Here is a 27,509-nt window from a genome sequence, read left to right as displayed (position 1 = left end):
GGGAAGGATTGTGGATAATTGCATGAAATTGTGGATGTGGGGAGTGTTTACCAAGTTGGGAAAGAGCAGAGGGAGTATTTGCACTGCAAACTTGGGTTGTTTCAACATCACCGGTGACAGTGCCACAGCGAGCTCCTATTTTGGGTGCCCAGGGGATTTTTAATTTGATTTTATTTTTATTTTTTTTTTAAGTTGAGGTTTTTCTTACAGACAAGGGGAAGGAAGGAGATTTACAGCACTCGTGGAGCTTGTGGCACACCGACTTCAGCCCAGCATCCAACCCTGGGCTTGGGGGAAAAAGACTCCTCCTGTTAAAACATCTTAAAGAAAGTGCATTTCTTCATTCTCGTTCTGAAACGTGACTCAGGTGATAGCTTAGAAAGGGGTGGAGAAACAAAACCGAGCAAAACCTGTGAGCTGGTGGGATTCAGTTCTGAATGTTCTCGGTGGCTTTTGGGGGTTTTTCTGGTGTTATAGTTCTGAAAAATACCGAGACCCCCAAATTCCTGCTGGATGGAGAAATAACGGATATGAGCAGAGTTGCAATATCTTAGTTTTCTTGCCCACCTACACTTTGTGCACGTTGCTCCAGGCTTGAGCTTCCCCCAGGTAGAACTGCTGGGGCAGGAGAAGAAGAGTGCACAGCAAACTAGAAGAAAGCTTTTTTTATTTTCTTATGTATTTTGGGAGAACTCTGCTTCTGGGCTTTTTTTGGTGCTGTTTTCCAGCGAGGTTGCAGCAACTTTCTGGGTGCTGCTCACGCTCGAGGGCTATTCACATATCACCCTCGGTCGGGAGCTGTGCCATGTCCATGTGCCAACCTTGGTCCCTCTTCTGACAACCAGGTAGGACCGTGGTGGCCTCCAATTTTCAGTAAAACGTGGCTGAATTAGGCCAACGGGTTTGGAATATTGGGAAGGGGTTCACAGAGGCAAACAGGGGCACCAGCAGATGCAGAAACCTTCCCTTTTATAACCTCAGCTGGTTTTTAGCTTGCAAAACAACCAGGGAGCCACCAAACATCCATCTTGCCAATTATTACATTTTCAATCTCTTACCAGCTGATTATACGTGTTTGTGTGGCGGTTGTTTTTATTTTTCCCTCCTCCCTGCAGGCATATGTACTTTTTGGAAGGGTTAATAGATGAAACTCCAGATTCAATTAGAAAGTCTGCGTTTTATGAAATTGCCTGGAAAGAGCAATATCTCTGTCTCGCTGAGCTTCCCTTCCCTGCTGATAATGCACAGAGCTTTGCTCAACACGGCGTCCGCCTCCAGAGCCATCTGCAGCAGAATTTGTCTTCTCCAGCCCACCTGTCCTGCCCTACAGCTTTTGGGCCTGAGTTTGGTTGCGTGATGGGTGAGGTGGACCCAAGCTCAAGGTTAGACATCTTGAAGCCCTTTAAAAGTGTGTTGTGTGCATCATAGAATGGTTTGGGTTGGAAGGGACCTTAAAGATCATCCAGTTCCAACCCACTGCCATGGGCAGGGACACCTCCACTAGACCAGGTTGCCCAAAGCTCCACCCAGCCTGGTCTTGATGAGCTTGGGCTAACTGATGCAGAAATAAATAAGAAAAATGGTGGGGTTTCATCTCCTCCCCCTGGCATCTCCCCCCAGTGCTGCCAAGGACCCAGGGCAGACCAGCTTCACCCCAAGTCTTTGCCCCAGGAGCTCATCCCAAAACATGTACCAGGGTGGCTCATGAAGCTCTTTCAGCTGCTGTCACTGCTGGGGAGGGACAAGCCTCCTTTCCCTTAAGGTCTTCCCCAGGGGGATGGTTTGGTGTCCCTCTCCTGCAGACCAGGATCCCATCTGGTCTGGAGGAGAGGGACCAGCAGGTTTGGTGTGGGGTGAGGCTGCCCGAGGCATCGTGAGGGTTGCAAACCTCGCTTTCTAGAGGGACTAAGCTTTATCAGAGAATAACCATCATTAAGACAAATTGGGGATTTGCCTGGTGGGACTGAAGCTTCAGAGGAGAGGTTGGGGATTCAGGTTACCCTGGTAACCCCAGGTTCCATCCTCCTTTATCTGCCCTAAGCGTCCGTCCTGCTGAACGTTCTCTGGCTCCGTCATGGGGTATGATGTCTTTTTGGCAGGGACGGGTTCCCTGATGCCTCACAGGTTGGTTGGGGATGAGTCAGGACTGCAGGCTGCTGGCACTGTCACCCCGGGACACTTTTCCTTTTTGGTGAGGGAAGGGAAGCATGATACAGGGCTGGAGGGTGAGGGAGCTCCTGGGCTGATAGTCAAGGCAGTTGAGTGCTCTAGACCAGGTTGGTTCTTCCTTCCTTCCTTCCTTCCTTCCTCTGCTGCCGTGTTTTCTGTCCGATGCTTCCTATTTTGTGCTGGATGAATCATGGAAACTGCTCTCCCTAATTGAGTTTTCTGCCATTTCTCTTGGTTCCGCAGGAGGCAGGGAGCAGCCAGCGAAAGCCTCCTCCTGGAGGGGTGCTTGGTGGGTAGGGGAAAACACACAGCAAAAATGGGGTTGTAAAGGTCCTGTTTGGATTTTTAAAAAAAAAAATCAAAAATAATAATTCACACTTGATTTTATTTATTCCCTCCCTTAGAAAAATAAGCAAGCCAAATAGCTCTGGGGTGACGGTGCAGAGATTTAAAACAAGTCTGCATTGTGCTTGCAAAGACCTTCCTGAGCCGATGGGTGCTTGGGGATGGTGGGGGGCTCAAGGTGGCCCCCACTTCCAGATCTGCCAGAGGGTTTCCTGACGTTTCAGCTGGGTTCAGCATCGCTGCAAAACTGGTTGCCCTGCCCAGGGGTTTAAACAGGGTTGGGTATGGCTGCACTTTGCAGCTTGGAGGAACCCATAGACCTCCTGCTGCAAGGGATGCTGAGAAAGAAAATAGATTTTATTATGTATATGTATTTATAATACATAAAACCATAATAAAAGTAGGTCATTACCTCTATGTTTGGTTCACAGGCTGTGGTACAGATTGCTTGTGCCTTTTCCATTTGTGGAGTAGCCACAAATGCTGCACATCAGGGATGTAAAGCAAATTTAAAGGGCGTTTTGCTGCTTTTTCCACGAGTGAGTGGCATCCGTTGAGGGCAGAGATGCTTGCCCGTGTGGCCAGTACAAGATAAATCATTTCAGCCCGAGGAGGAGGAGGAGGAATTTGTGTTTCAGTGATAGCAATGCAGTGGCATCTTAATGAATTAAATTTCCAAGTGCTAGTTGAGTAATGCTATTAACACTGAAAAGAGCTTCCTTCCTAGATTTTACTTTAAACAAACCAAAAAAAAAAAGTAACTTTCAGGCTTGTTGGGGTTTGTTCTTCTCCTGAAGTGTGGACCTGGCTCCGGCAGAGCTGCTCGAAGGCTCAGCATCCCACGGATGGAGGAGCAAAGCCCTGCGCTGCCAGGAGCAGCGTTTTGGGGAGATTTGGGTTCAGGAGATCAACCTCACATTTTTACAAAGATGCTGATGGACGGCGTGGGCTTGTGCAGTGTCCCTGCTCCACACGTGGGGTATAAAAGAGCACCAGTGATTGATTAGTAAACCAGGCAGGTGACATTTCATGAGGGGTTCTTCAGGAGGAGGCTTTGGGTTTGAGCAACAAAAAGATTGACTGTTGCATTTATTTTGTCACCTCTTTGGCCCTTCACTTACTGTTCCCTGCCCTGTAGAGATGTGAACCTGCCCTTGGAAACCCCATTTATGAACCCGATAAAAGGACACTTCTTTTCCCAGCAGCACGTTCCCTTATTAGCAGAAAACACTCCCTGATTTTTCCCAGCAAGGACACATTGAACATCTGCATTCAGCATCGTGTCCCCATGTGCTCAGTGTCCTTTTCTTTTTAATTTTTTCCCCTCTCTCCTCCTTTTTTCATGGCTTTTGAATAGCTCTCTGCGACTGCACGGCGTGCTTTGACGTCAGGATTTTGCGGCGGTGAACCGTGAGTGTGTCCCCTGGCACGCCGGGACCAGGGAGGTCTCCTGCACTCACAGGAATCTCAGTGTTTGGAACAAGGCTGCTTTTGTCCCTATTTTTTTTTTGTTTATTTATTTATTTATTTCTTAACAAGTCAAACTATTTTTCACGCAAGAAATGTTCTTATAAAATTTTAAGTTCCAGCACGGGTCTGCCCTGTTTTGGACCCCTCCATGGGTGTGTGTAGATGTTCTCCTGAATATTTGCTCTCCTGGAAACGAAGTAGGATAAAATAGCAGTGTAAGTTGGTCGTGCTGGTAGATACAGGACAATTTGAGGTATCCCTTTGTATTTAAGCCCTTCTGCGGGTGGTTGCTGCAGGGTGGCTGCTCTATGCTGTATTTTTCGTAGCCTGTGTCAAAAACATTTAAAACCCGATTAAAACCCCCTGTTAAATCTCATTAGCACTAAGAGCATCAGATTGTTGTGGCTGCAGCTTTATTACGGCAGTCTGATAATAATAATTTCATTGGCTATTTATCACTGTGTTTCAAAGTATAATTTTTCAAGCGTCGTGACCGGAGGCTGGAAGGATTTTTGTTCCGTTTTGAACTTTGCTCTGCAATTAAATCCCCGTTGGGGGGTGGAGGAGAGTCTGCTCCAGTTTGTACCATACCCCATAAGACTTAAATCCACACTAAAAATTAAATTCTGCCCCAAGAGAGCGACTGTGTCACTCAGCAAAACACAGCAGCGTTTCTGCTGGACTCAAGATAAATGAAAACAGTTCTGGGTTTTATTTTTTATTTTCCCATAATTGTCCTAGAAGGAGTGGCTTTGGCATGTTTAAAGGAATCTGGTTTTAAAGAGGTCGGTATGAGCAGCGAGGAGGCGACGTCCTGTCCCTCCCCATAGGGAGCAACAGGGCTATATAGATATATGTATATTTGAGTATATATATACACCCATAAGATACTGATACAGCTTTGTATGTACCCATATTTTTATATATAAATATACTTTACATTTGCATGTATAAATAGATATTTGATAAATGCATTATATAGACATACATATATACACATTTATTTTTTTTTAATTAAATATTTATCCCTGCATCAGCATCCACATGTGGGGGAAGGAAACACAGCACTATTTAATGGTTATATCAGTAGTTTCTGAAAAGTAAATAATATTAATGACCAGGAGAGCGGGCGCTGGCTGGAGCGGGACCTTCAGCAGTGCTCTTGGCTGTAAAACCCTTCTTTATTCTTTTCCCACCCCAGCCCCTCTGTCCTGCCCCAGCCACCAGATTAGCCATTTTTTTGGTACTTCTGAGTCTTTTGGGAGCATTTGCGATATTCTCTGATGTTTTTGGTGATGGAAAGATGTGCCTTCAGACCTCATTGACACGCACTGCTCGATAGTATGTGAAAAAGGGAAACCTACCAAAGCAAGGTTACGTGCCACGATTTTTGGGGTGAGGGTGGTTTGTTTCCTCCCTTCTTTTTTTTACTTTTAGACTTGAATTGCTTTCCTTTTCAAGTTTTTTTACATATTTCTGCCTTGCTTTCCGTGGTGCATCCCGAGGGGACAGGAGGGCGGAGGGGAGGGAACATCCCATCCCAACCAACTTGCCCAGGACACAGGGGCACTCCCCAGCTGTTTATTGCTGGAAGTGTCTTTTTGTTGGTTTTTTTCCCCCCCCCCCCTTTGAAGGAGTTTTTCTTCCCCTCCAGCTTCTCAAGAGGGGTGTGTAACCAGCCAACACCCAGCCTCTGGCTTGGAGAGCCTCCTCGGGGCTTGCGAGCGCTGGATTAATGTTTTATCAGCAGGTATTTGAGCTTAAAGGTACTTTAATCCCCCAACTGCCTCTCGAGCTGTCGGCTGCCTGCAGTCAGGGTTTTAAACGTGCTGCCCACATCTGTCTTTTTTTCAATAGAATGTGTATTCTTTATTAATTAAAAGAAAAAAAAGAAATGCAACCCACTGGTTTTTTTTTCCCTTATAAAAACCCTCCACCAATTCCAGCCCGGGCTCATTGAAAAGCTGGAAAGTTGTTTTTTCTTGGTGGTTTATTAAGTTTAAAAAAAAAAAAAGAAAAATCACTTTTTGCAAGAGGAAATGCTTGGCTTGTGAGTTGGTTTCAGCCCTTGCACCACATCTTATATACAGTATTTATATATATATTTGTGTGAGTGTCTGTATAAATGTGTGTATATATGACAGCTGTGTATGTCTGTATACATTTTATATATGCATACATTTTATGTGTGTGTATATGCATATATTTTGTAAGTATAAAAATGACATAAATGTGCATATATATACATTTATATACATAATATTTTTTTTTATCTATACATGGATCAATTTGAGGTTTTGTGTGGGTAATGGAAAGGCATTTTACTACCTCGACTTCCCGAGCGTGACTAAACCAGAGCAGGAATAATCATCATTAAGGGCCCCCCCCGGCGGGGAAGAGCCAGGAGCAGGGAGGGATGCTCTGCTAATTCTGCTCCGATGGAAAAACAACCAGTGGGATGGATGGGCTTGGGCTCTGCCCTGTTTTGTACCGGAGGCGGATGATCCTTTCCTATTGCTCCCCCAGGAGGGCTGAAGACTTGAATCCATGGCTCTAAAAAGTCATCAGTTATAATTAAGAAACGAACTGAAACCTCTGCTTTGGCTGCCTCCAAAGGTGAAAAGTATTGCGAGGGAAACCAGCATCAGCTGCAAGTCTTTGTTTCCAAAAATCAAACAAAAAAAAAAAACGTGATGGAAAGCAGGTTTGCAGAAGTTCCCCACGTATCTACCAAAGCTTATGCAGGAGCTTTCTAATAATCTACCTCTGATGTTTCAAGGTGATGGAGGTGTTCGCAGGCTCTTTTGCTGTCTGGTGGATTTAATCAGGGATTAAATGTGTGTGAAAGGGGACCTGGTGCTACCCCAGGGGAGCCTTTCCCAGAGGTGGAGACCACCACTGCTGGAGATTCCTGCTCTCCAAATACCGATGGAGCGGGATTTAACCGTGTGCCAGGGAATGGGGAGGGAGAAAGGAAAAAAGCAAAAAAAAAAAAGAGTTTTATTTGGTCGTATCAGGGTTCTTTTGTTCCGAGCGGTGCTGGGAAGGAGGGCCCATCTGCAATAGGGGATATCCCAAAATAACAAGGCAAATACAGTGTTTATTTAACGCCGGAGACTTGTATACTATTGCTCGTAAGCCATAAGCCCGTGGGGAGAGCCTGCCAAGTGACGGCAATGCTTCTGAAGGAGGGAGGTTCAATAGCTGCTGCAGGAGCAGAGCAGAAAGGGGACATTGAAAATCCACGGATAGGCAGAGGGGAAGGTGTTTGGAGCAGCCAGCTCCTGGGATAAATGGGATAAATGGGCCATTGGGCAAAATGGATGGGGCTGCCTCGATCTTCTTGCCCAAAATTTGCTTCGTGGCATGGGGCTGCCTCGATCTTCTTGCCCAAAATGTGCTTCGTGGCTGAAATGGTAATGAAATGGTAATGGTGTACGTGTGTGTCTGTGTAGTAGCAAGCCCAGGATTAAGGTACACTTTGTCTGCACCTCAATTAAGACTTATTTTCTTCTCCTTGAGTTCTAGATGTGGATTTAGTGGTAGCTGTGAGAATAAAAATCAGTAGTTGTAATTCCGTGGGGCGACGTGACTGCGGCGAGGCACCGGCGCGAATTGAAAGCGAAGGACAGTTAAGGTTCAAAACGCTATTTATTGAGCAGCTCTTTGTCTCTTCTTGTAATGTTCTGTCCTCTGCAGCCGTCTGGGTGATTTAAGGTGCCTCTTGGATTTGCAGGGCTGTCTAAACAGCTTTTCAAGGTGGATGGCGAGCTTCCTCCCTGGGTTTTGCTGTACGAAATGTCCTCGGCGTCACCTGTTCCACGTCTTTGCTGCTTGGCAGATGCAAAATCAGGTTCTTCCTCAAAAAAAAAAAAAATCACAGCTGCGTCCCCTACACCTCCTGGGCTCCTGGCAGGCGAGGTTTCCCTTCAGGCTGCCCAGGGAGGTGGAGGAAGTGGGGAGCAGGGATTATTTTTGATGCTGGGAAGGAAGCGCCGTGTTTCCCTTTCCCGCTGGGCTCCTGGAGCTCCCCGTCCCCTCTGCCACTGACAGCTCCAGCCTCCCCAAAAGCCCCACAGCCTTCACCTGGCAGGTTCCTTGCCTGGAAGGGTTGCATCGGTGGCAACAGTTTGCCCTGGCAAATGTGTATTGCTCATTTCCAAGATCCCTCTGTGCTCTCCAAGGTGACTGTGGTGGGAGGATGCTTCTTCATTGCACTGAGGACACCTAAATCCTGGTGGCTCTGATGTTCCTCTCCCCCTACTGTGCAGGAATCTGTCTGATTTGCAGTAATCTGGGTGGATTTTCCCACCTCACCAAACAACTCTGTTTCTTTTCCTATTTGCTTTGATTGAGATGCTGGTGGACACTTGCTGGCTCTGACCATTTCTGCTTCTTTGCGTGACAGCGTTGCCTTAAGGAACCTTCCAGCCACTTCATGCTCTGACAAGCTCTAGGCAATCCTGCTTTAGCAGGGGAGTTGGACTAGATGATCTCTATGGTCCCTTCCAACTCTAAAAATTCAGTGAAATTCATGGCTGGAAACAGCAGCTCAGCGATGCGCAGGGAGCATTTAACAGCTCAGAAGAGCTTCTGGATCTACCGACCCCTCTTCTGAGCTTTGCAGCATGGCTTTGGACCTGTAGTAACCACTAGAAGTCGAGGTTCTGGGATCTTTAAAATGAGTTTGTGGGGCTGGGAGACTTAAATATGAAACAGCCAGTCCTGCAGCCCAGAGAGGTGGTGGAGTCTCCTTCTCTGGAGACATTCGAACCCCACCTGGACACGTTCCTGTGCAACCTGCTCTGGGTGGACCTGCTTTGGCAGCAGGTGGGTTGGACTAGATGATCTCCAGAGGTCCCTTCCAACCCTGAATCTGTGATTCTGTGACAGTAGTAAATGGGCAAAGACTGAGCTGAAGTAATAAGCCTTGTCGTAAAGCTGTAACCCCGGCAAATCAGTAACTCGTGAATTGGGACCCTGGTGGAGATTTATGAACCTTTGATCAGATTTACCCAGGCGGTTGGCGTTCTCCTGGTGTGCAGGGGCTTGCTCCGAGCCCCGGGTCGTGCCTGCTGCCTCCCAAAGCACCGGAGTTTTTCTTGTCAACGTTGTTAGTGTTAAACTCAGCCCCACAACTCGGCTGCTAAACATTTGCCAAGCTCTTTTATATATAACTACCCCGTGGGGCAGCCTCAGACCTTCACCTTTCTGGGCATAGCCAACATCTCACTGTTAATTCAAAGCGTTAATTGCTCTCCGGCCGAAAGACGATGCTGTGCATATTCGTGCCATGGCCTGAAAGGTTAATCTGCAGCACAAACCCAAATCCCCTCTGTTAGGAATAAGGTTTAGTGATTCAAAATGCTTCTTTTTCTTTTTTTTTTCCTCCCCTTGGACTTTCGGTGCCAATTTGTTCAGCTTTCAGTAGGGCAGAAGTTGGACTTCATTACCAAAGTCCATTGTAATGATTTCTCAGATTTTTTTGAGAGTAGCCAAGGCTTGTGCAAGTTTGCATGCTTTTCTATATTTGGTTTTGTTTAATTTGATTGTACAAAGCTGTTGAAAAGTCTAGCTGAACATTTCTACTTTCTGGCTGCACGATTATACCATTATACCAGGAGTTTAAAGTTAAAAAAAAAGAAAACTTCTGCTGGCTTTTCTCAGTAACTCCGAGCTCAAGATCCCGTTTTCAGATAGGGGCAGAAAAAAGGTCATTTGTCACATTGTTCTCGTCTCGATTAAGATCAGATGTGGCTCGTTGGGGAATAGTCTTCATGCTGTCTGTCCTGGAGTGTGTTCTTGGGTACCTTCAGCCTGTTTTGGCTGGTGTGTCTGCTGGGATTTCGCTCCTGGACTCTGCTGGGTTTGCCCCTGGCTTTCTGGCTGGTGCACGAGCGTGGCTGCCCAAGGACAGAGGAAGGAATTTTTGCAATAAATGCCAGCTGGCAGTTTTCATTTGGGTTAAACTGATGTTTTATGTTGGGAACCCAAGATCTGAGGAGCATCTGGAGCTGAAAACGGAATTATTTTATTTCTGGTGCCTTAACCTGCAAAGTGCCTTGCTTTCCAGCTCCTTTTTTGTTATGAAAATTTAAATAACCTCATGCAAAGTCCATGAGCTCAAAGGTTACTGATAACTCTCGCGTAGTAACTATCAAGTTATCGATAACCATCGAGTTCAGAAGTGTCCCTGTGGCACATCCTGCAGCATCTCGAGGTTCTCATGTGCTTGCCCAGATGACATCCTGCGGAAACGTTTGGTTTTTCCTTTGAAACGAGATCTTTGGCTGTCCACACTGCTCTCGCCGTCGATGCTGACTGCTCCCCTCGGTCGATATTTTGGGGGAGGAGATGGAGGGTTTAGGCAAATTAGAACTTTGCTAAATGCACCTGCAGCGCCTGGATCATACCCTCCCCTTCTTGCCTTTCTTCTGTGTGGTGGTGAGAGCCTGGCCCAGGTTGCCCAGAGAAGCTGTGGCTGCCCCATCCCTGGAGGGGTTCAAGGCCAGGTTGGAGGGGGCTTGGAGCAACTTGGTCCGGTGGGAGGTGTCCCTGCCCAGGGCAGGGGTTGGAACTGGATGGTCTTTAAGGTCCCTTCCAACCCAAACCATTCCGTGATTCTATGACATTGCATTGTTAACGCTGGTCAGTGGTTGTTGGACTGGAAGATGCTCCACAGGAATGGCAGGGGCCTGTGGGGAGAGCAGGGCAGGTGTTAGCAGAAAATATTCCAGGTGTTAGGGAAAATAGTCCACCGTGACCGTCTTTTGGAGTTATCACGAGGCTTTGGTTCCCAAAATGCTTCCCAACTCAGATGTGACCTTCAAAGAGTCCATGGTTATGCCCCTGCTGGAAGGAGACGTGGCTGTTGGGTTTTGCGCTGATGTTCCTTTGGGAAGTAACTTCAGTTTCATTTGGGAATTTTCCAGTTTTGTCTGTAGAAACTGAAAGCCCTGGAGAAGACACAGTGTTGAATTCTTCTCGCAGACGACCTAGTTCTGCTTTCTGTGTGTGCCCAGGCGGCTGCGCTCACCTTCAAGTGGCACAGGTTTCCAACGTGGTGGGGATGGAGAAAGCCAAGAATTGACAGTTAAGCTAAAAAACTGTGCAAAATCCCTCCCAGGGAAGGTGTGAGGGGGTTCATGACCCCCTTGGCCTCATGCTCCAGCCTTATCACTGCTGGGCTGAGAAATCCACAGACACCTCGTGTCTCACCCTTATTCCTCTTGGGTTCTTTCCTACTTTTATTTCCAAGGTAACTTCTGGATGCTGTTGAGCACAGGCAATTATTTGTGTCTGAAAAGGGCTGCCGGCATTTTTGGATCGATAGTCACTTTGTAGTTAAACGCATTTAAACTTCTGCTTTTGTCTTTTGAGGGCTAATTCTGGTCCCGGCTTTAACTGGTAAAATGCTTTCTTTGTTCTAGATGTCAAGAAAGACTGGTCGGATCACGCGCTGTGGTGGGAAAAGAAGAAAACCTGGCTCCTTAAAACGCACTGGACGTTGGACAAATACGGGATACAGGCTGATGCCAAGCTCCAGTTCACACCTCAGCACAAGCTGCTTCGCCTTCAGCTGCCCAACATGAAGTACGTCAAGGTGAAAGTCAACTTCTCCGACAGGGTCTTCAAGGCCGTCTCTGACATCTGCAAAACCTTCAGTAAGTAGCAAGAGCCAAAAGCCACCATTTTCCAGCTGCCGGTGGGGAGGTCAGCGTTTGGTTTGGCTCCTGCCTGTCCTTCCACATGTGTCCTCATCTCATAAACTTCTTAAATTAACGTTATTTTCCAGCTTCGAACACCCAGCGGTCACCTGGGCATCAAGCAGCCTGGGTATCTGCTGTTTTTCCAATGCAAATCTAATGTCTTATGTGTAAATACTTAAATACTGGGACAGATCATATCGCAAACGTGAGAAGAAATACATTTTTTTTGTACTAAATTCTCTTTCGTGGCAAGGCTGTTCTCAGTTTGGTCTTAGGCAAGGTGGCAGCAGCCCTGCTTTATGTTAAAACTGCTGGTGCTGGGTCATATATTTTTTTCCTGCAAATTTATGTGGTAGATGAAAAACAAACCCTGAAATAGGAAACCTGCCAACTCCGTGGGTTCTCTTTCAGTGGAAAAATCATATTAGAGATTAAGTGATGATGTTTCACTGTAAAACTGTCTGGTGGAGGGAAGGAACCGAGCCTCCCTCTTTCCTCCCCAGATCCTCTTCATGTTCTTTTCCCTTGTTGAGGAGAAGCCTCAGTAGAAAGGGTGGATTATTTCCTACCAGGTACCAAAGGCAGTTAGCAAAGGCAAGTGCAGGGTGCTGCACCTGGGGAGAAATAACCCCCTGCACCAGGACAGGTTGGGGCTGACCTGCTGGAGAGCAGCTCTGAGGAGAAAGACCTGGGAGTCCTGGTGGACAACAGGATGCCCATGAGCCAGCAATGGGCTCTTGTGGCCCAGAGGCCACTGGCATCCTGGGGGGCATCAAGAAGAGTGTGAGCAGCAGGTGGAGGGAGGTCATCCTGCCCCTCTGCTCTGCCCTGGGGAGGCCCCATCTGGAGCACTGGGACCAGTTCTGGGCTCCCCAGTTGCAGAAGGACAGGGAACTGCTGGAGAGGGGACAGCAGAGGGCTACAGAGATGATGAGGGGCCTGGAGCATCTCTGTCATGAAGGCTGAGGGACTTGGGTCTTTTTAGTCTGGAGAAGGTTGAGGAGGAATCTGATCAATGCCTATAAATCCTTAAAGTGTGGGTGTCAGGAGAATGGGGCCAGTCTTTTTTCAGTGGTGCCCAGGGACAGGACAAGAGGAAATGTGCACAAACTTGAATGTTAGAAGTTCCACCTAAACATGTGAATGAATTTCTTTCCTGTGAGGGTGGCAGAGCCCTGGAAGAGGCTGCCCAGAGAGGTGGTGGAGTCTCCTTCTCTGGAGACATTCAAACCCCACCTGGACACGTTCCTGTGCAACCTGCTCTGGGTGGACCTGCTTTGGCAGGGGGTTGGACTAGATGATCTCTAGAGGTCACTTCCAACCACATATGATTCTGTGATACCCACTGGCTGTTGCTTTTGCGCATCGCTTTTTACCCATCTTCAGAAATTTCTCCTCCCCAAAGCTGGTGCTCCTTTCTCTAGTCCCCAGGAGATGACAGTTCCGCTCTGAGGAACTCAATGTGGGCTCCGTACCGTGTGTCCTTCCCGCTTGCTCCCCTCCAAAAAGGATCCTGCAACCCGACCTCGGCCGTAGTAAATCTATTTCTGCTCTCCAAAAGCAGCCAGGGTTCCTCTTGGCTGACCCAGTTATTTTGTGAGGCAGGAAGAGCTGGGCCGTACGTGCGGTGTTACGGCGCATCCGTGGTTAGGTCGCTATTATATATAGCTGATTACAAATTTCTGCTATTTCTTTCCTGGGTTGTTTTGTGGTTTGTTTTTTTTTTTTCAAATATAAATATTGGGCAATTTCTCCTTAAAATAGAAAAGGCTTAGCCAGCGTTATTTCTCCCCCTGTCTCCCATTGCCTTTTTTAATGCCATGCTAGACAGAGAGGTCCCGGGTGTCTGCGTGGTTGCTGATGAGTCTTCCTAGCAGTGAGTCACGTCAGGAAATTCTGATACAGTTAATCACATAACGAGAGAGAGATCTTTCGCCGGCGACGTCAAGCAGCCAGAACCTTACATGGGCCTGAAGCAGCTCTTTATTCAACTCCAGGGCTCTCAGTGTATTTATGAACAAACCAGCAGAACCATGCTAATGTTTAAAGATGTGGAAGGGGGGGAAAAAGCCCGCTGGGATGGTGGCAACCCAGCTGTGGTAGGAGTTCTTTGCAGCAGGCAGGGGGGACGACACATCTCTCGAGGGTGGTTCTGACTTCCTCCTATGGCATCCGACCTGCTGGAATAAATATTCCAGATTTTGGGGAAAGCGGGATTTTTGCCAGAAACGTCACTTTCCTTTTAGTGACTGTTTAACCAGTGAGGAGGGATGGAAACTACATGGCCCAATAGAGCGATGAAATCTTGTTTAGCCCTTGTCTCTGTGTTTTTTGGGAGACAGATGTTGAGCAGGGAAGACAGCTCAGCATCAGCTCAAGGGATGAAGGCACCAGGATGCGGGGACGTGGCAGTGCTGGAGGTGGAGGGGCTGGGAAGCTCTTCCCTGGACCACAGCGGTGTTTGGACAGCTATATAATATAAATAGAATAGGTGTATTTGGACCTATATATATTGGTGTATATAACAGGTGCGAATAGGTGTATTTGGACCTATATATATTGGGATATAGGTGTGTATGGGGTCCAAATACACCTCTTAAATATACACCTGTATATAATAGGTGTCCAAATAGAATTATAGAATCGTCTAGGTTGGAAGAGACCCTTGGGATCATCGAGTCCAACCATCTCCCCTACTCTACAAGTCATCCCCTACACCATGTCCCTTAGCACTGCATCTAAACGGCCCTTAAACACAGCCAGGGATGGTGACTCCACCCCCTCCCTGGGCAGCCTGTTCCAATGCCCTATCACTCTTTCGGTGAAAAATTCTTTCCTAATGTTCAGTCTAAACCTGCCCTGTTGGAGCTTGAAGCCATTCCCTCTCGTTCTGTCACTAATTACCTGGGAGAAGAGACCAGCACCAACCTCTCTACAGTGTCCTTTCACGTAGTTGTAGAGAGATAACACCTGTATAGATACACCTACTGTATCTATATTTAGGTGCCCAAATACCTTTGCAGACCAGGGAAGATCTTCCCAGTGGAATGACACAGAGATTATTAATTATTTTAATATATATATATGATATATAAGAACCAAAAGCTGCTTGGGGCAACCACCAAACCGCTCCACGCAAATCCCAGTCGCCGTCCGTCCTTCCTTCCCCTGTGTGTGACCTTGGTGCTGTGCCGTGGGTCACAGACCTCCCCAAGTTGGGGTCCTGGAGCCGAGCACTGGTGGAGGCAGGAGCTAATCTCAGCCCTGGAGGTCACGTGCTGGCCGGCCCAGAGGCTTTGTGCCCTGCAAAACCATCCCGGGGCTGTCACGCTGATTTTCTGCAGGGCGTTTCGTTCCTGGAAGGCGTGGGGAATATCTGCCCCACACTTCAGCGCCCGCTGGGGCTTGCCAAAAATTAGGGTGGCTGTAGAGTGGTGGGGTCATCTCACCTTGGGGATCATGCATTGTCCTTTTTCTCCAACGCAGCCATCTCTTGGGGACTCACAGACCGTACTTTCCCAAGCCTGTTTTCCTCTTTTTTTCTCTTATTTTTCCCCTGGGTTAATGTTTACGCTACCCCGTTTTTCTCCGTTACTTTTTTCCTGCCCTCCGCAGCATCTCCGCACAGGAAAACTTGTACCCCGTATTAATCATGCTAATTATCCCCCCAAGGAAAACTCAGTAGATATTTCAAGGCAGAAAGGAAAGAAGTAGTCGCTGCTCTAACAGCATAGCTCTTGTCTCTGGAAATCCCTTGATTTCCAAAGTTAGGGTCTGGTGTGGCCGGGACCCATGTCCAGCAGAGAGAACTCTGCTTGTGAGTTGCTCGTATTTTGGCTATAACTGTTTGCTGTCTTTGCCCCCCCCAGAGCATTTAATTACACGCTTCAGTAATTCTAGCATATGGCATGATTAACGAGTAGTGTAAGTAATTCCTTGTGTTGCTGGGACTATAGCTGGTTGTGTTTATAAAATCCTCTATACGCAAGTGGGAATGCGCTTGGGTGAATTATTTAGGGTTGTGCCTTTTCCTATATTCCTTTTAAATTGTACCTAGAGGTGTCACCTTTGCAGCGGGTGGTTGCTTTTTAAAGAAAAGCCTCTGTTCTTGTGCAGAATTACTGCAAAGGGCAGCTCTGGCCGTGGCTCCCGGCGGGGGGGCAGCCTGGAGGTGGCTGTGGGAAGAGGCTGGAGCCTCCCGCATCCCTGGCTTCCTTGGAGGTCGTGCGAAGCCGGAAAAAACCTCCATCTCATTCCCAGGGGCTGGATCTCAGCCCCTCCATTCCCACAGCAACCGGTCGGGGAGGGTTAACCCCAGGGATTGACCCTGCCTGCGGCAGGAGGAGGCAGAGGATCCGGGCGGTGGATGGGATGGGATGGGCAGCCCTCACCCGAAGGGTGGCCTGGAAGCCTGCCCGGAGGCAGCTGCTGGCAGGCAGCACTGGCCTGGAGGGCCAGCTTTGATCTGCAATTAAAGACCAGAGAAAGAGAAAGTAAAACTTTGACTTAAGATGGGGTTTTTTTATTATTTTTTTGCAGCGGCAGGGATTGGTGCTGCCTGTCTGACCGGCAGCGGGGCACGGAGGTTGGGATGGGATGCTCCCGCTTGTCCCCCTCGTCTCCTTTTCCTGCTGGGAGATATTTCTGCCCAGCAGACAGCCCATCAAATGCACAAATGGAATTTGGTGGGGCTGCAGTCAACACTTTGGGGTGGGTGGAAATATTCTCAATGGAAAGCAGGGGGGGCTGCAGTCAACACTTTGGGGTGGGTGGGAATGTCCTCAATGGAAAGATTTGGGGAGATAGGAGATGTGGCTCCATTGCAAAGCTCCTGCTTAAACCATCATCCTACATAACAATGAGCAGAAAAATCTTCTTTTCCTCCACAATGGTTTCATTGCAAGAGCTCCCACAAAAACCCGTCTTCCTACGATGTGGAAAAATCCTCTTTTTCTCCACAACAGCTTCATTTGATTCCAGGAGAGCGGATGCCTTGCATCTGCTGATGCCCTGAAGCTGCTTCCTCACGCCATCCCCTTTCCTCCTGCTGCTGCCTGTATGTTTTTTCCATGTGTCCTGGGAGCAGTGAGGGACTCCGGGCAGGATCTGCTGCTGCTGTGTGGGCACGTGGGAGAGGAAAAGCAAACAGTGAGATGGAAGTGTGAAGGATTTTTCCCATGCCTTGGCGTTTCCTGCCCCAGTGATGCTGCTTCTCCTGGGGAAACGGCGTGTGCTGCAGAGCCCCAGAGCAAGGGGAGATGCTGGGATGGGGTAAAAGCTTCCCATCCTTCTCCTCTTCTGGCTGTGAAGATTTGGGACCTGTGCTGTCCTCCAGCCTGAGCAGAGAAGCAAGGATCATTCCAGTTGATGCTGGTGGGAGCTGTTGGGGTTGTTCAGCCTCGAGAAGGACCTTAGAGCCCCTTCCAGTCCCTCAGGGGGCTCCAGGAGAGATGGGGAGGGACTCTGGATCAGGGAGGGGAGCCATAGGATGAGGGGGAAGGGTTTGACACTGAAAGAGGGGAGATAGAGATGAGATCTCAGGAAGAAATTGTTGCCTGTGAGGGTGGGGAGATCCTGGCCCAGGTTGCCCCGAGAAGCTGTGGCTGCCCCATCCCTGGAGGGGTTCAAGGCCAGGCTGGAGGGGGCTTGGAGCAACCTGGTGTGGTGGGAGGTGTCCCTGCCCAGGGCAGGGGGCTGGAACTTGGTGATTTTTAAAGTCCCTTCCAACTTGAACCATTCTGTGATTCTCTGTGGTGCTGGAGCTGGGAGGAGGCAGCTCTGGGAGGAAGCTCTCCAAAACTCATGACTGCACCCTCCCTTACCCGCCCTGAGGCTGTGCAAGAGGAATAAATTCCCGTCAGGTCTTTTCTTTTTTTCCCCAGAGGCTGGTAGGACATCACACCCAGCTCCTGCCTCAGAACCCTCAAAGAACTTTGTGTGAATTAATCACCTGTTTTGGAAGACGAAGTCTGGGGAGCATCCTGTGTGGGGCAGGGACAGTTTCCATGCCCGCATCCCGTCTCGCTCCGGTCCCCAGCTCACTGGGAGAGCAAGGGACACCAGGAAATTGGGACCCCTCTTGCGTAGGGTAAGGGTGGTCCCATCCTGGGAGCTGTGAGGCTGAGGGAGGAGGGATGGGTTCCCCCAGAAACCACGAGGTGCCCGAGGCCATGTGACAGATGGGAAGGTGACAGCCAGTTGTCCTTGTTTCTGCCTCCAGCAACCTGAGGTGACGGTGGCATTTGGGAGCAGTGTGACACAAGCCCAGCCCGAGCAAGGCGACACCATCCAGCAGTCTAGACACCGAATATGAACCCTACCTTTTTTTTTTTTTTCTTTCTTTATAAATGGTCTCCGCTCCAGTACAGAACGTCCTCTGACTTCTGAAGTATTTGTAATATTTCCACGCCCTCCGTTGCCAAAAAAACTTCTATAAAAAGCCACTGTATTTTTTTAATTTTATTTATTATTTTTTTCTTTTGCAAAACTGAAACCCTTTGGTACTCCAAGATGCTCAGCGTTCTCAGGGCTCTGCCCGTGCCCATTAGCACGTGGAGCTGCAGCCCCAGCCCAGTTGCAAATCTGCCTGGAGTTAATCCTTCCCCATTGCAAACCTGTTTAAATCCTGTTTTCTTCCTTTGTGCTCCGCTGGAAAACAAAGCAGCGTTTTTCCTAAAATAGTGGGGCTTGAAACGAGGTCCTGGTGGGTGCGTGTGAGTGTCTGGGAGGGGTTTTGGGGGATGACAACCACCATCTTCTGCTACAGCCTCTGGATGCTGAGCAGCCCCGTGAGGATGCCTGGGGGTGGTGTTCTTGTCCCGGGAAGGAGACGGACGCGGTGAAACGCCGAGGAAGGGCTTTGCTGCCTTTTGCTGCCGCGAGCAGAGAGGTTTGGCAGTAGCACAGCTATTTCTAAATATGTCTAGGGGATGGGTGGGGAAGGAAATCTTACCATTTAGAGAGTCGGCCAAATTGCAATGTACTCAGCTTTTTAAATTGCGAGGCCCAAGTGCGTACCGCTGCCAACTTCTTCATTTCGGTCTTTTCCTCTTTTCTTGCCTGCCTTATATTCGTCTGCAGCTGTGGCGTAGCATCCAGACAAACACCAGAAACTGGTCTGTAAGGGAAATAACGAGATTTAATTACAAAGTGACTGAAATGGAGAAAAAAAAAAGGCAAAAAAAGATTCCCCTTTCTCTCCCCGCCCCCCTTCCCCACCCCGGTCCCTGTTCTGCCTGTTGAGTAGCGTCAGGTTGTATGTCACCGCGTGAGTCAGTGGATTTTTTCATCCTTACTCCGCTGTTGACAAGAGACCCTTTAAATAGACTTTCATCCTGAAGACATTAGGAGATGCTGGCAAACACAATGCCACCTCCTTCCTTAAGATTACTCTGATTGCTCTTTATGGTCCGATGCAGACAGTATAAGTGGATTTTTTTTCCTCTTGTTTGTGGTGCCTAATTTAATTGAGTTTGATTTGGCTTCAGCTGCAGTTCAGACGCTTCAGGGGCAAGGCTGGAAGGGCTGTCTGTGCTCTGAGAGGCATCCGGATAACGGGAGTCTGGGGATTTCGTCCCAGTTGTGGAAAAAAAACCATCCAAACATTCAGCGTTTGTTGACTCTTTCTCTCCAACAGCCCTTTTTATTAGCCTTGCAATAACGCCTTGGCTCCATCGCCGCTGGCTGCCTCTTCCTCTTCCTCCTCTTCCTCCTCCTGGGTCCCTCCCGGCTCTGGGTACCACTCACAGGTGGCACTTGTGAGCAGCAGTTGTGCTGCTACAAACCCCATTGATCTGGGTTTTCGGGTGGTTTTGCGGGTGGCTACTGCGGTGGCAAGTCAATAAGTCAACGGGCACTTGGGTTTTCCACGCTGAATTTGGGAATGCTCTGGCAAAGCCCCTGCCTAGGTCAGCCCTGGTTTGGTCTGCGCCCGTTGGGCATCTCAGGAGGCTTTGCAGGATGTCCTGGGCAGAGCTGCATGGCCTGGGGTGGCTAGTGGAGAATTTGGCTTGTACCCAAACAAATATTTAAGCAACCAGGCAGCTGAAGAACCCATAATAAAATGTTCTGAATGTAGGCGGGGGTATAAACCTAGTAAACTGTGCTAAGGGGGTGAGGGCCAGCTCTGCCATCAGATACTGCCCAGCGTCCGGTACAACCACGGTCTTATCTCCAGGCTCTTCAAAAGTTACATAAGTATTTTTAAATATTACTCCTTTTTTGCCTCTGGTTTGTTTTGCATAACTTTATCTCAGGTGAATTTATGTTGAAGAGAAGTCGGATACTTCATTCTGTAAAGTGAGGAATTCCGTAAATTCAGGAAACACAATCTCCAGAATTCACTCAATCCAAAGAAAAATAGTTTTTTGGTTTTTTTTTTTTTTTTAAAGCCTGAAATGGGTGAGAAATGAGGTTTGAGGTCTCATTTTTCTAAGAATCGTCATGTCAATGCGCAAAGGCTGTAATTTTTATGAGTCATTCCTTCGAGACAGGGGTGATCCAGTGCAGAAATATTCCACTTCAAAACACATTCCCTAATGGAGGGCAGCTGGATCAGCATTAAAGAGAGGATTTCTCCTAAATGCTGTCTGTGCTACATGTAAAATTATGGAGTTTTTATGCTTCAAGGACTCACCAGGCGATCCAGCTCTCTGGCCTTTAAAGGGAGACAGAAATCAGGTGGAAAAAATGGATACTAAGAGCTTCTTTGGATATTCAGGTTCGATATATAAGAAAAATTAAAATATCGAACCTGAATATTGAAACTAGTGTGTTTTTCCCATAATTTTAAATGTTGGGGAAGTTGGTGCCCGCTCAGTCGATGGTGCCGTGTTGTGTCTGTAGGTGATGCAGGAAAACCACGGATCTGATTTCTCCTGGGAGCAAGAGCCCATCCCTCAGAGCACCAAGGTTGACACCCCGACCCCTTGGGGTGCTGCTTGGTGGCATCTGGGGACCCTGCATCTTGGATGGGGACAAAGCACCCAAATCACCCCTTCTTCCACGCTGAGATATGTGGATTTTGGTCCCATCTCTGACCACAATTTTTTTCCCTTCCTTTAGCCTTGGTGGTTAAAGATGCATCAGCTGCAAGATTTTCTTGGTGGATTCAATACGAAAGGGTGTAAACTGTGAATTTTACACCGTGGAAGGGTGGATATTTTTATTTAAAACTGTTTTTCTGGGTGGAGTTGGTACTGTGTCCTGTGAAGGAGGAGGGTTTCATCCCTGTTTGTCTCTGGCCAGGGATAAATGGGCAGAGCTGGGGCTGGGCAAGCTGTGCAGGGGCTGGAGGAGAAATGAAGGGTTACACAGGGGGAAAAAGGCCAAGGGTTTGTCTTCAGCAGGACACGGCAGAAGTACAAGGAGGCTTTTGCAGGGAGAGGAAAAAGGAGATGCTGTAGGGAGCAAAATCATCCAACAGTTGGAAAAACTTTTCTGGGAGGTTGAAAGCCACCTTCCTGGTCACATTTTTGAAATGCTGCCTATGAAATGCATTTGCTCCTCTTGCCACAGGGGAGTTCCTTTGCTTGATAAAATCACTGAATGATTTGAGTTGGAAGGGACCTTAAAAATCATTGAGTTCCAGCCCCCTGCCCTGGGCAGGGACACCTACCGCTAGATCAGGTTGCTCAAAGACCTGTTCAACCTGGCCTTGAACCCCTCCAGGGATGGAGCAGCCACAGCTTCTCTGGGTGGGATGAGGCCCTTCTGCTGGGATGCGGAGCTGCATCAATGTTAGGGCCCAGCTGGTCCAGTGTGGGCTGTAGGAGATGTCAAAATACGAAGGGTTCCCAGTCGGATCCAGCTGAAAAGTGGTTTTAGACCAGTTTTTGGTTGGTGCTCTCCCTCCCATATGGAGCACACCACGCGTTGTCGCAGATGGTTTCTGCTGGTGGCTGCCGCCAGGGACGCTTAGCAAGAGGCTGGGTAGCTGCGTTTCCACTCGCTTACACAATAAATGGAAATAAAATGCTAAAAGGATCATTTACAGTAATTTCTAGTAGACGTTGCCAGTGCCATCTGTCTCCTGTGTACAGACAAGGAGTCTCTTAAAGCAAACACAGCCCCCATCAGTGCATCAACTGGAGAGTCAACACATCAGGCTTGTCCAGAAGGTGACTCCTCCTGGTCCACCCACATTTCACTGACCCCTTTTTCCTCCCAAGTGACCTTTGGCAGGAGCAGCTTGACTTCAGCTGGAAAACATGGATGAGATAGTTAACGGAGGGTTTCGAGGGGTAATTTGGAATTGAAGTCAAACCCTGGGGAGATGTTTTACCCCAGGTGATCAGCTCCAGCAAATGGGCTCCTCCAGGTGCAGTGGGACTTTTTACAAAGCCCAGACCTATATCAAGGGCTTGAAAGGCTGAGGGACTTGGGTCTTTTTAGTCTGGAGAAGACTGAGGGGACATCTGATCAATGCCTGTAAATACTTAAAGTCTGGGTGTCAGGAGGATGGGGCCGGTCTTTTTTCAGTGGTGCCCAGGGACAGGACAAGAGGAAATGGGCACAAACTTGAATGTAAGAAGTTCCACCTCAACATGAGGAGGAACTTCTTTCCTGTGAGGGTGGCAGAGCTCTGGCAGAGGCTGCCCAGGGAGGTGGTGGAGTCTCCTTCTCTGGAGACATTCAAACCCTGCCTGGACATGTTCCTGTGCAACCTGCTCTGGGTGGACCTGCTCTAGCAGGGGGTTGGACTAGATGATCTCCAGAGGTCCCTTCCAACCACATATCATTCCGGGATTCTGTAATTTTTTTGCACCATTTGGATACTTTAAGAAGCTTTCTCTTGCTCTTATGGCCAGAAGAGAGGGGCTGGGGCTCTGGAGCAGTTCCTTGTCCCAGTTTCCAGTTAACTGGAGCCCTACCATCTGCAATCCTTACACCCTGGGACAGGCTCTGCTTTATCTACAGTAACTAAACACCAGCTTTGCCAAGCCACCCTCTGTTTGAAACACGCTTTAGGACCCTTTGTACACTTATTAATCATAAGCAGCGGCAAATATTTTTTCCACCAGCCTTTTACTGAAAGATTGAAGCATGCAAAGTGGCTTCTGGCTTTTTCTCTTTATTCTGGGGTGGGAAATGAAACCAACGTCTCTGTCTTGCTGCTTCTTTGCTTTTTACCACGTTGAGCTCTATTTTGAATTTCCCCCACACCCCTCAGTTGGGTCCAGTGGGTTTGTAGTCTCAGAGACGATGGTGTGTCACAGAATCCCGGAATGCTATGTGGTTGGAAGGGACCTCTGGAGATCATCTAGTCCAATGTCCCTGCCAAAGCAGGTCCACCCAGAGCAGGTTGCACAGGAATGTGTCCAGGTGGGGTTTGAATGTCTCCAGAGAAGGAGACTCCACCACCTCCCTGGGCAGCCTCTTCCAGGGCTCTGCCACCCTCACAGGAAAGAAATTCGTCCACATGTTTAGGTGGAACTTCTTATGGTCAAGTTTGTGCCCATTTCCTCTTGTCCTGTCCCTGGGCATCACTGGCCCCATCCTCCTGACACCCATCCTTTAAGTATTTATAAGGCTTGATCAGATCCCCCCTCAGCTTTCTCTTCTCTGGACAGAGAAGATGCAAGTCCCTCAGCCTTTCCTCATAAGAGATGCTTCAGGCCCCTCATCATCTTTGTAGCCCTCTGCTGTCCCCTCTCCAGCAGTTCCCTGTCCTTCTGCAACTGGGGAGCCAATGTATCCAGCAGAACGATGTTTGGGAGGAATTTGCAGCTTATCAATGGGAAACATGCTCAGCTGATGGGGAGTGGGGATGCTCCAGCATCCCAGGGCTCCTCTGGCGTCGCAGGGATGCTCCAGCCTTTGCCATGCCCTGCAGCCCTGCACCATTTTTGCCGCCAAAAACTTTGCCCATATCCTTTGTAATCTGACGGTAGTGTCACGAACAACTGAAGGACTATAAAAAGTTGCTTTTGAAATCAGATGGTCAAGCTTTGGGCCGCCTCCAACAGATCGCTTTCAGGAGCCCGAGCTTGGCCAGGAGCCCTTCTCTTGGCCTCTCTGAATGGTTTCAGCTGAGAGGCTGTATCAGTTGCTAATGCACCATAAATAAACACCAGAGTATAAACCTTGCTAACAAAATACCAGGGGAACTCCTCATTTTAGGGCCGTGCTCCGCGTCGTCCCTCGCGCGTCACCCTGGTTGTCCCAGCAGATTTTTCCGCCGTGAGGTAAGCTGGCTGGGATAAATGGGAATGGGAATAGCCTGCCTGGGTTCATACAGTAGGTATTTATTGCTAGAAATGGTCAAAAAAGTCGCGTGGTGAAACTTAACTGTTGGTTGGTGGGTTCAGGGACAGAGTTTAGCATGATGATAAGTACGTAGTATTAATAAATCAGTGTTAAATTAAAGCTTAAATGAAATAAAGCTTATATAGAAAAATAGATAATATACCAAAAAAAATATATACATAAATTCATAAGTAAAAATAAAGCTTAAATTAAAACTATGCCAATGATGGTTTTGGATGGGAGACCCACGGTGTGAGAAATACTTAAATCCAGAGGTTCCCAACCTTAAAAAATTTGCCCAAAGAAATCTGCCCAACCTCCCCATTTGGGAACGCCAAGGCTGGATGGATCCATCCCTGGAGGGCACCTAAAATCAAATCCCCCCACACGTGACACAGACATGGTGGGGTTGGAGAGGGATGAGTACACAGGCTGTTATTTAAAATAGCAGAAAAAAGGAGAAAAGCGCAGGTTGGTATTTAAAATAGCATGGCAGGGGGGCTGTCACACTGTCCTGCTTGGGAGGGGACAGCCCGATGCTCAACTGTGTTTGCAAACAGGAAAAAAGCCCAGGGATGTGAACTGTCAGGGAAGCTGTGCTTTAATAATTTTATTTTTTTTTAAAAAAAAAAAAAAGCAATTTTTGGAATGTGCTCGGGAGGGGACAGCCCCATGCTCAGCTGTGTCTGCAAACAGGAAAAAGCCCAGGGATGTGAACTGTCAGGGAACTGTGCTTTAATTTATTTTTTTTTTTTTTAATAAAAAAGCAATTTTTTGGAATAGGCTGGTTGTGACAGCAGCCATCCCCTGACAAATGTGGAAAAGCACTTCTGGTTAATTGGTAAGGAAGGATGCTGGCGTTGGGTGGGGGGAGCAGGAATTGGGGCAGATCTGTCCCGTTGAGTCACATACTGGGGACCAAAATTCCAGTTTTTAATTGTATTAATGATATTCTGGTGGCTGGGAGCGTACAGCAATCTCTGCTGCTGCCAGCGCGGAGGCTGTGCTGGGAAGGGGGGGGCATACCCAGCGTGAGATATGAACCCTGTAACCTCTCCTCGTTAGAATAATGACTTATTGTCTTGCTCAGCGTTCCTCTTGGTGGGAAAATACCAGCCTGGCCACGATGCAACCAGCTCCATCTCCCAGTCTCCCTGGCAGCTACAGCTCCGGGTGTCCATGTGGACCAGACCGGGGGCTGCTTTCCTTAGGGCATCCCAAATTTCCATCAGCCCCCCCCTCTTCCCCATACTGCCATGCCTTAAAAACACACACTGTGATGCTCCTTATTTTAAATAACATGGTTTTAAACTTATTCTGGCTGGTTCTGGGCAGGGAAGTGGGAGAGATTTGCTGCGAAAAGGAAGCACTTTGGCCAAGATCTCTTGAAAAAGTGGGTGCTTTAAATACAGGCTCTAAACTTTCCAGTCTGGTGTGGAAATAAATGTCTTGAGTCTTGGATTGCTCTTGTGGAAGTGAGAGTACCTGGGCTGTGACCTGGGTGCCTAAGTAGGGTTTTATGTGCTGATTAATACACTAAAATTTCCAGCCTGGTGTGGAAATAAATGTCTTGAATCTTGGATTGCTCCCATGGAAGTGAGAGTACCTGGGCTGTGACCTGGGTGCCTAAGTAGGGGTTTATGTGCTGATTAATGTAAATATATTTATATTTATATTTATATTTATATTTATGATAACGGGGGGAATGGTGCTAAGCTCTGTGGCAGGGTCTGGCAGAGCTTGTGTTTCCATTTGAGTGCCTGTGCCTGGGAAATTCTATGTTTTACCCAAATGCTGTGTTATCTCTCCAGCCAAAGACAGGGCTTGCTGGGAAAATGCTCTCAACTTGATTTTTTAACCATCACAAAGCAGGAAAATCAGCCAAAGGAGACACTGCAACTGCGCGTTGCTGGATGTTGTTCCTAAAGGAAGGATATTCGGTTTCCCCCCCACCTTTTTTTCCATCTTGCCTTAGTAAAAATGGTCTGTTTTCTCCCCAGACATCAGGCATCCAGAAGAGCTCTCCCTTTTGAGGAAACCCCGAGACCCGTCGAAGAAAAAAAAGAAGAAGTTGGATGATCAATGTGAAGACGACGCCTTCGAGCTGGAGGGTCCTCTGATCACACCAGGGTCTGGTGAGCTGGGCTCGCTTTGTGCCGATGGGCTTGGAGGCAAGGGGTCGGATCATAAAATTAGAGGTGGGGGAAACGACATAGTGGGATCCATCTGACCTAATTCCTTAAGGTCTGGGCGAGAAACAGACCCCAAATAAATTCCACAGGTCACGCCGGGCTGCAGCACTGGGTGGTGGTGGCACGGATGCATGCCTGAAGCTGTCACGCACACGGGGTTAGGGGGGGAGGCAGGACAACACCAGACTTCATAAAACAAAAGAGAAACCAAGTGCGACCAATTTAACACCCAGCTTGTGTTACTGGAAGGTTTTCTTAACCCTATTAAGAAAGGAGCCAAGAAGGCCACCAGCATCCTGGCCTGTATCAGGAACAGCGTGGGGAGTAGGGCCCGAGAGGTGATCATCCCCCTGTACTGGGCACTGGTGAGGCCCCACCTCAAGTACTGTGTCCAGTTTTGGGCCCCCTACCATAAAAAAGACATCGAGGGGCTGGATCGGGTCCAGAGAAGGGCAACAAAGATGGTGAAAGGTCTGGAGCACAAGTCTTATGAGGAGAGGCTGAGGGAGCTGGGGGTGTTCAGCCTGGAGAAGAGGAGGCTGAGGGGAGACCTTATTGCTCTCTCCAACTCCCTGAAAGGAGGGTGTAGAGAGGTGGGGGTCGGTCTCTTTTCTCAAGTCACAGGCGACAGGACGAGAAGAAATGGCCTCAAGTTGCGCCAGGGGAGGTTCAGGCTGGATATTAGGAAAACATTTTTCACTGAAAGGGTTCTCAGCCATTGGAATGGGCTGCCCAGGGAGGTGGTTGAGGCACCATCCCTGGAGGTGTTCAAAAGACGGGTTGATGTAGTGCTGGGAGGTATGGTTTAGTGATGGTGATGCTCCTTGTTTGTTGTGTGGGTGTCTATTTTTGTCAGAGTTAGGTTGACGGTTGGACAAGATGATCTTTAAGGTCCCTTCCAACCTAGAAGATTCTGTGATTCTGTGAAAAATGGTTCCTAATGTCAAATTCCAGGTGTGTTTTGAGGCAGTACCACCGTTCTCCTCCATGTTCATTATAGCCCAGCAAAACTAGTATTTTTTAATTGCATTAGTGTTTCCTTATGTTAAGGGCGTAGCTATAGATTTTAATGCTTTAAAAAAACCCACTTTTTATTTCGGGACAGGGGTTAGTTAGCCAGTCTGGCTTACAGAAGCTCAGCAGAACCCTACTTGGAGAACTGCTCAGGGAGTAACGTTGCTGATGGAGTAACATCTCCGGTGGAGTAACATCTCCTGCCCCAGGCAGCAAATGGATGCAGGGAGGTGTTTGCAAGCAGAGGGGTGTGGGCTTTTCAGCTCCCCTCAGCAGCTGCTGGAAGTTTGGTGTTTGAAGGTGAAAGGCAGGAGCTGAATCCATAAAGTCTGTCAAGTGGGAGCACTTTAGCCCGAACGGACTC

The 27,509-nt window shown here is 48.2% G+C and overlaps 1 protein-coding gene across 1 annotated transcript in view; it reads left to right on the top strand.

Moving 5' to 3' along the window:
- The window catches only part of FERMT2 (fermitin family member 2), a 55,373-nt gene that overhangs the window by 8,352 nt on the left and 19,512 nt on the right, over positions 1 to 27,509 (top strand). The window contains exons 2-4 of the mRNA XM_014936776.1: positions 2,413 to 2,458; positions 11,415 to 11,648; positions 25,940 to 26,074. Coding sequence (XP_014792262.1) covers positions 2,413 to 2,458; positions 11,415 to 11,648; positions 25,940 to 26,074 — 415 coding nt within the window. The remainder of the gene's footprint in view (positions 1 to 2,412; positions 2,459 to 11,414; positions 11,649 to 25,939; positions 26,075 to 27,509) is intronic.

The sequence above is a fragment of the Calidris pugnax genome, unplaced genomic scaffold, assembly GCF_001431845.1.
Source record: "Calidris pugnax isolate Ruff unplaced genomic scaffold, ASM143184v1 scaffold10, whole genome shotgun sequence".
In the NCBI taxonomy this organism is placed as follows: Eukaryota; Metazoa; Chordata; class Aves; order Charadriiformes; family Scolopacidae; genus Calidris; species Calidris pugnax.
The sequence above is the reverse complement of the archived record's forward strand: the minus strand, read 5'-3'. Positions and strand labels throughout refer to the sequence as shown.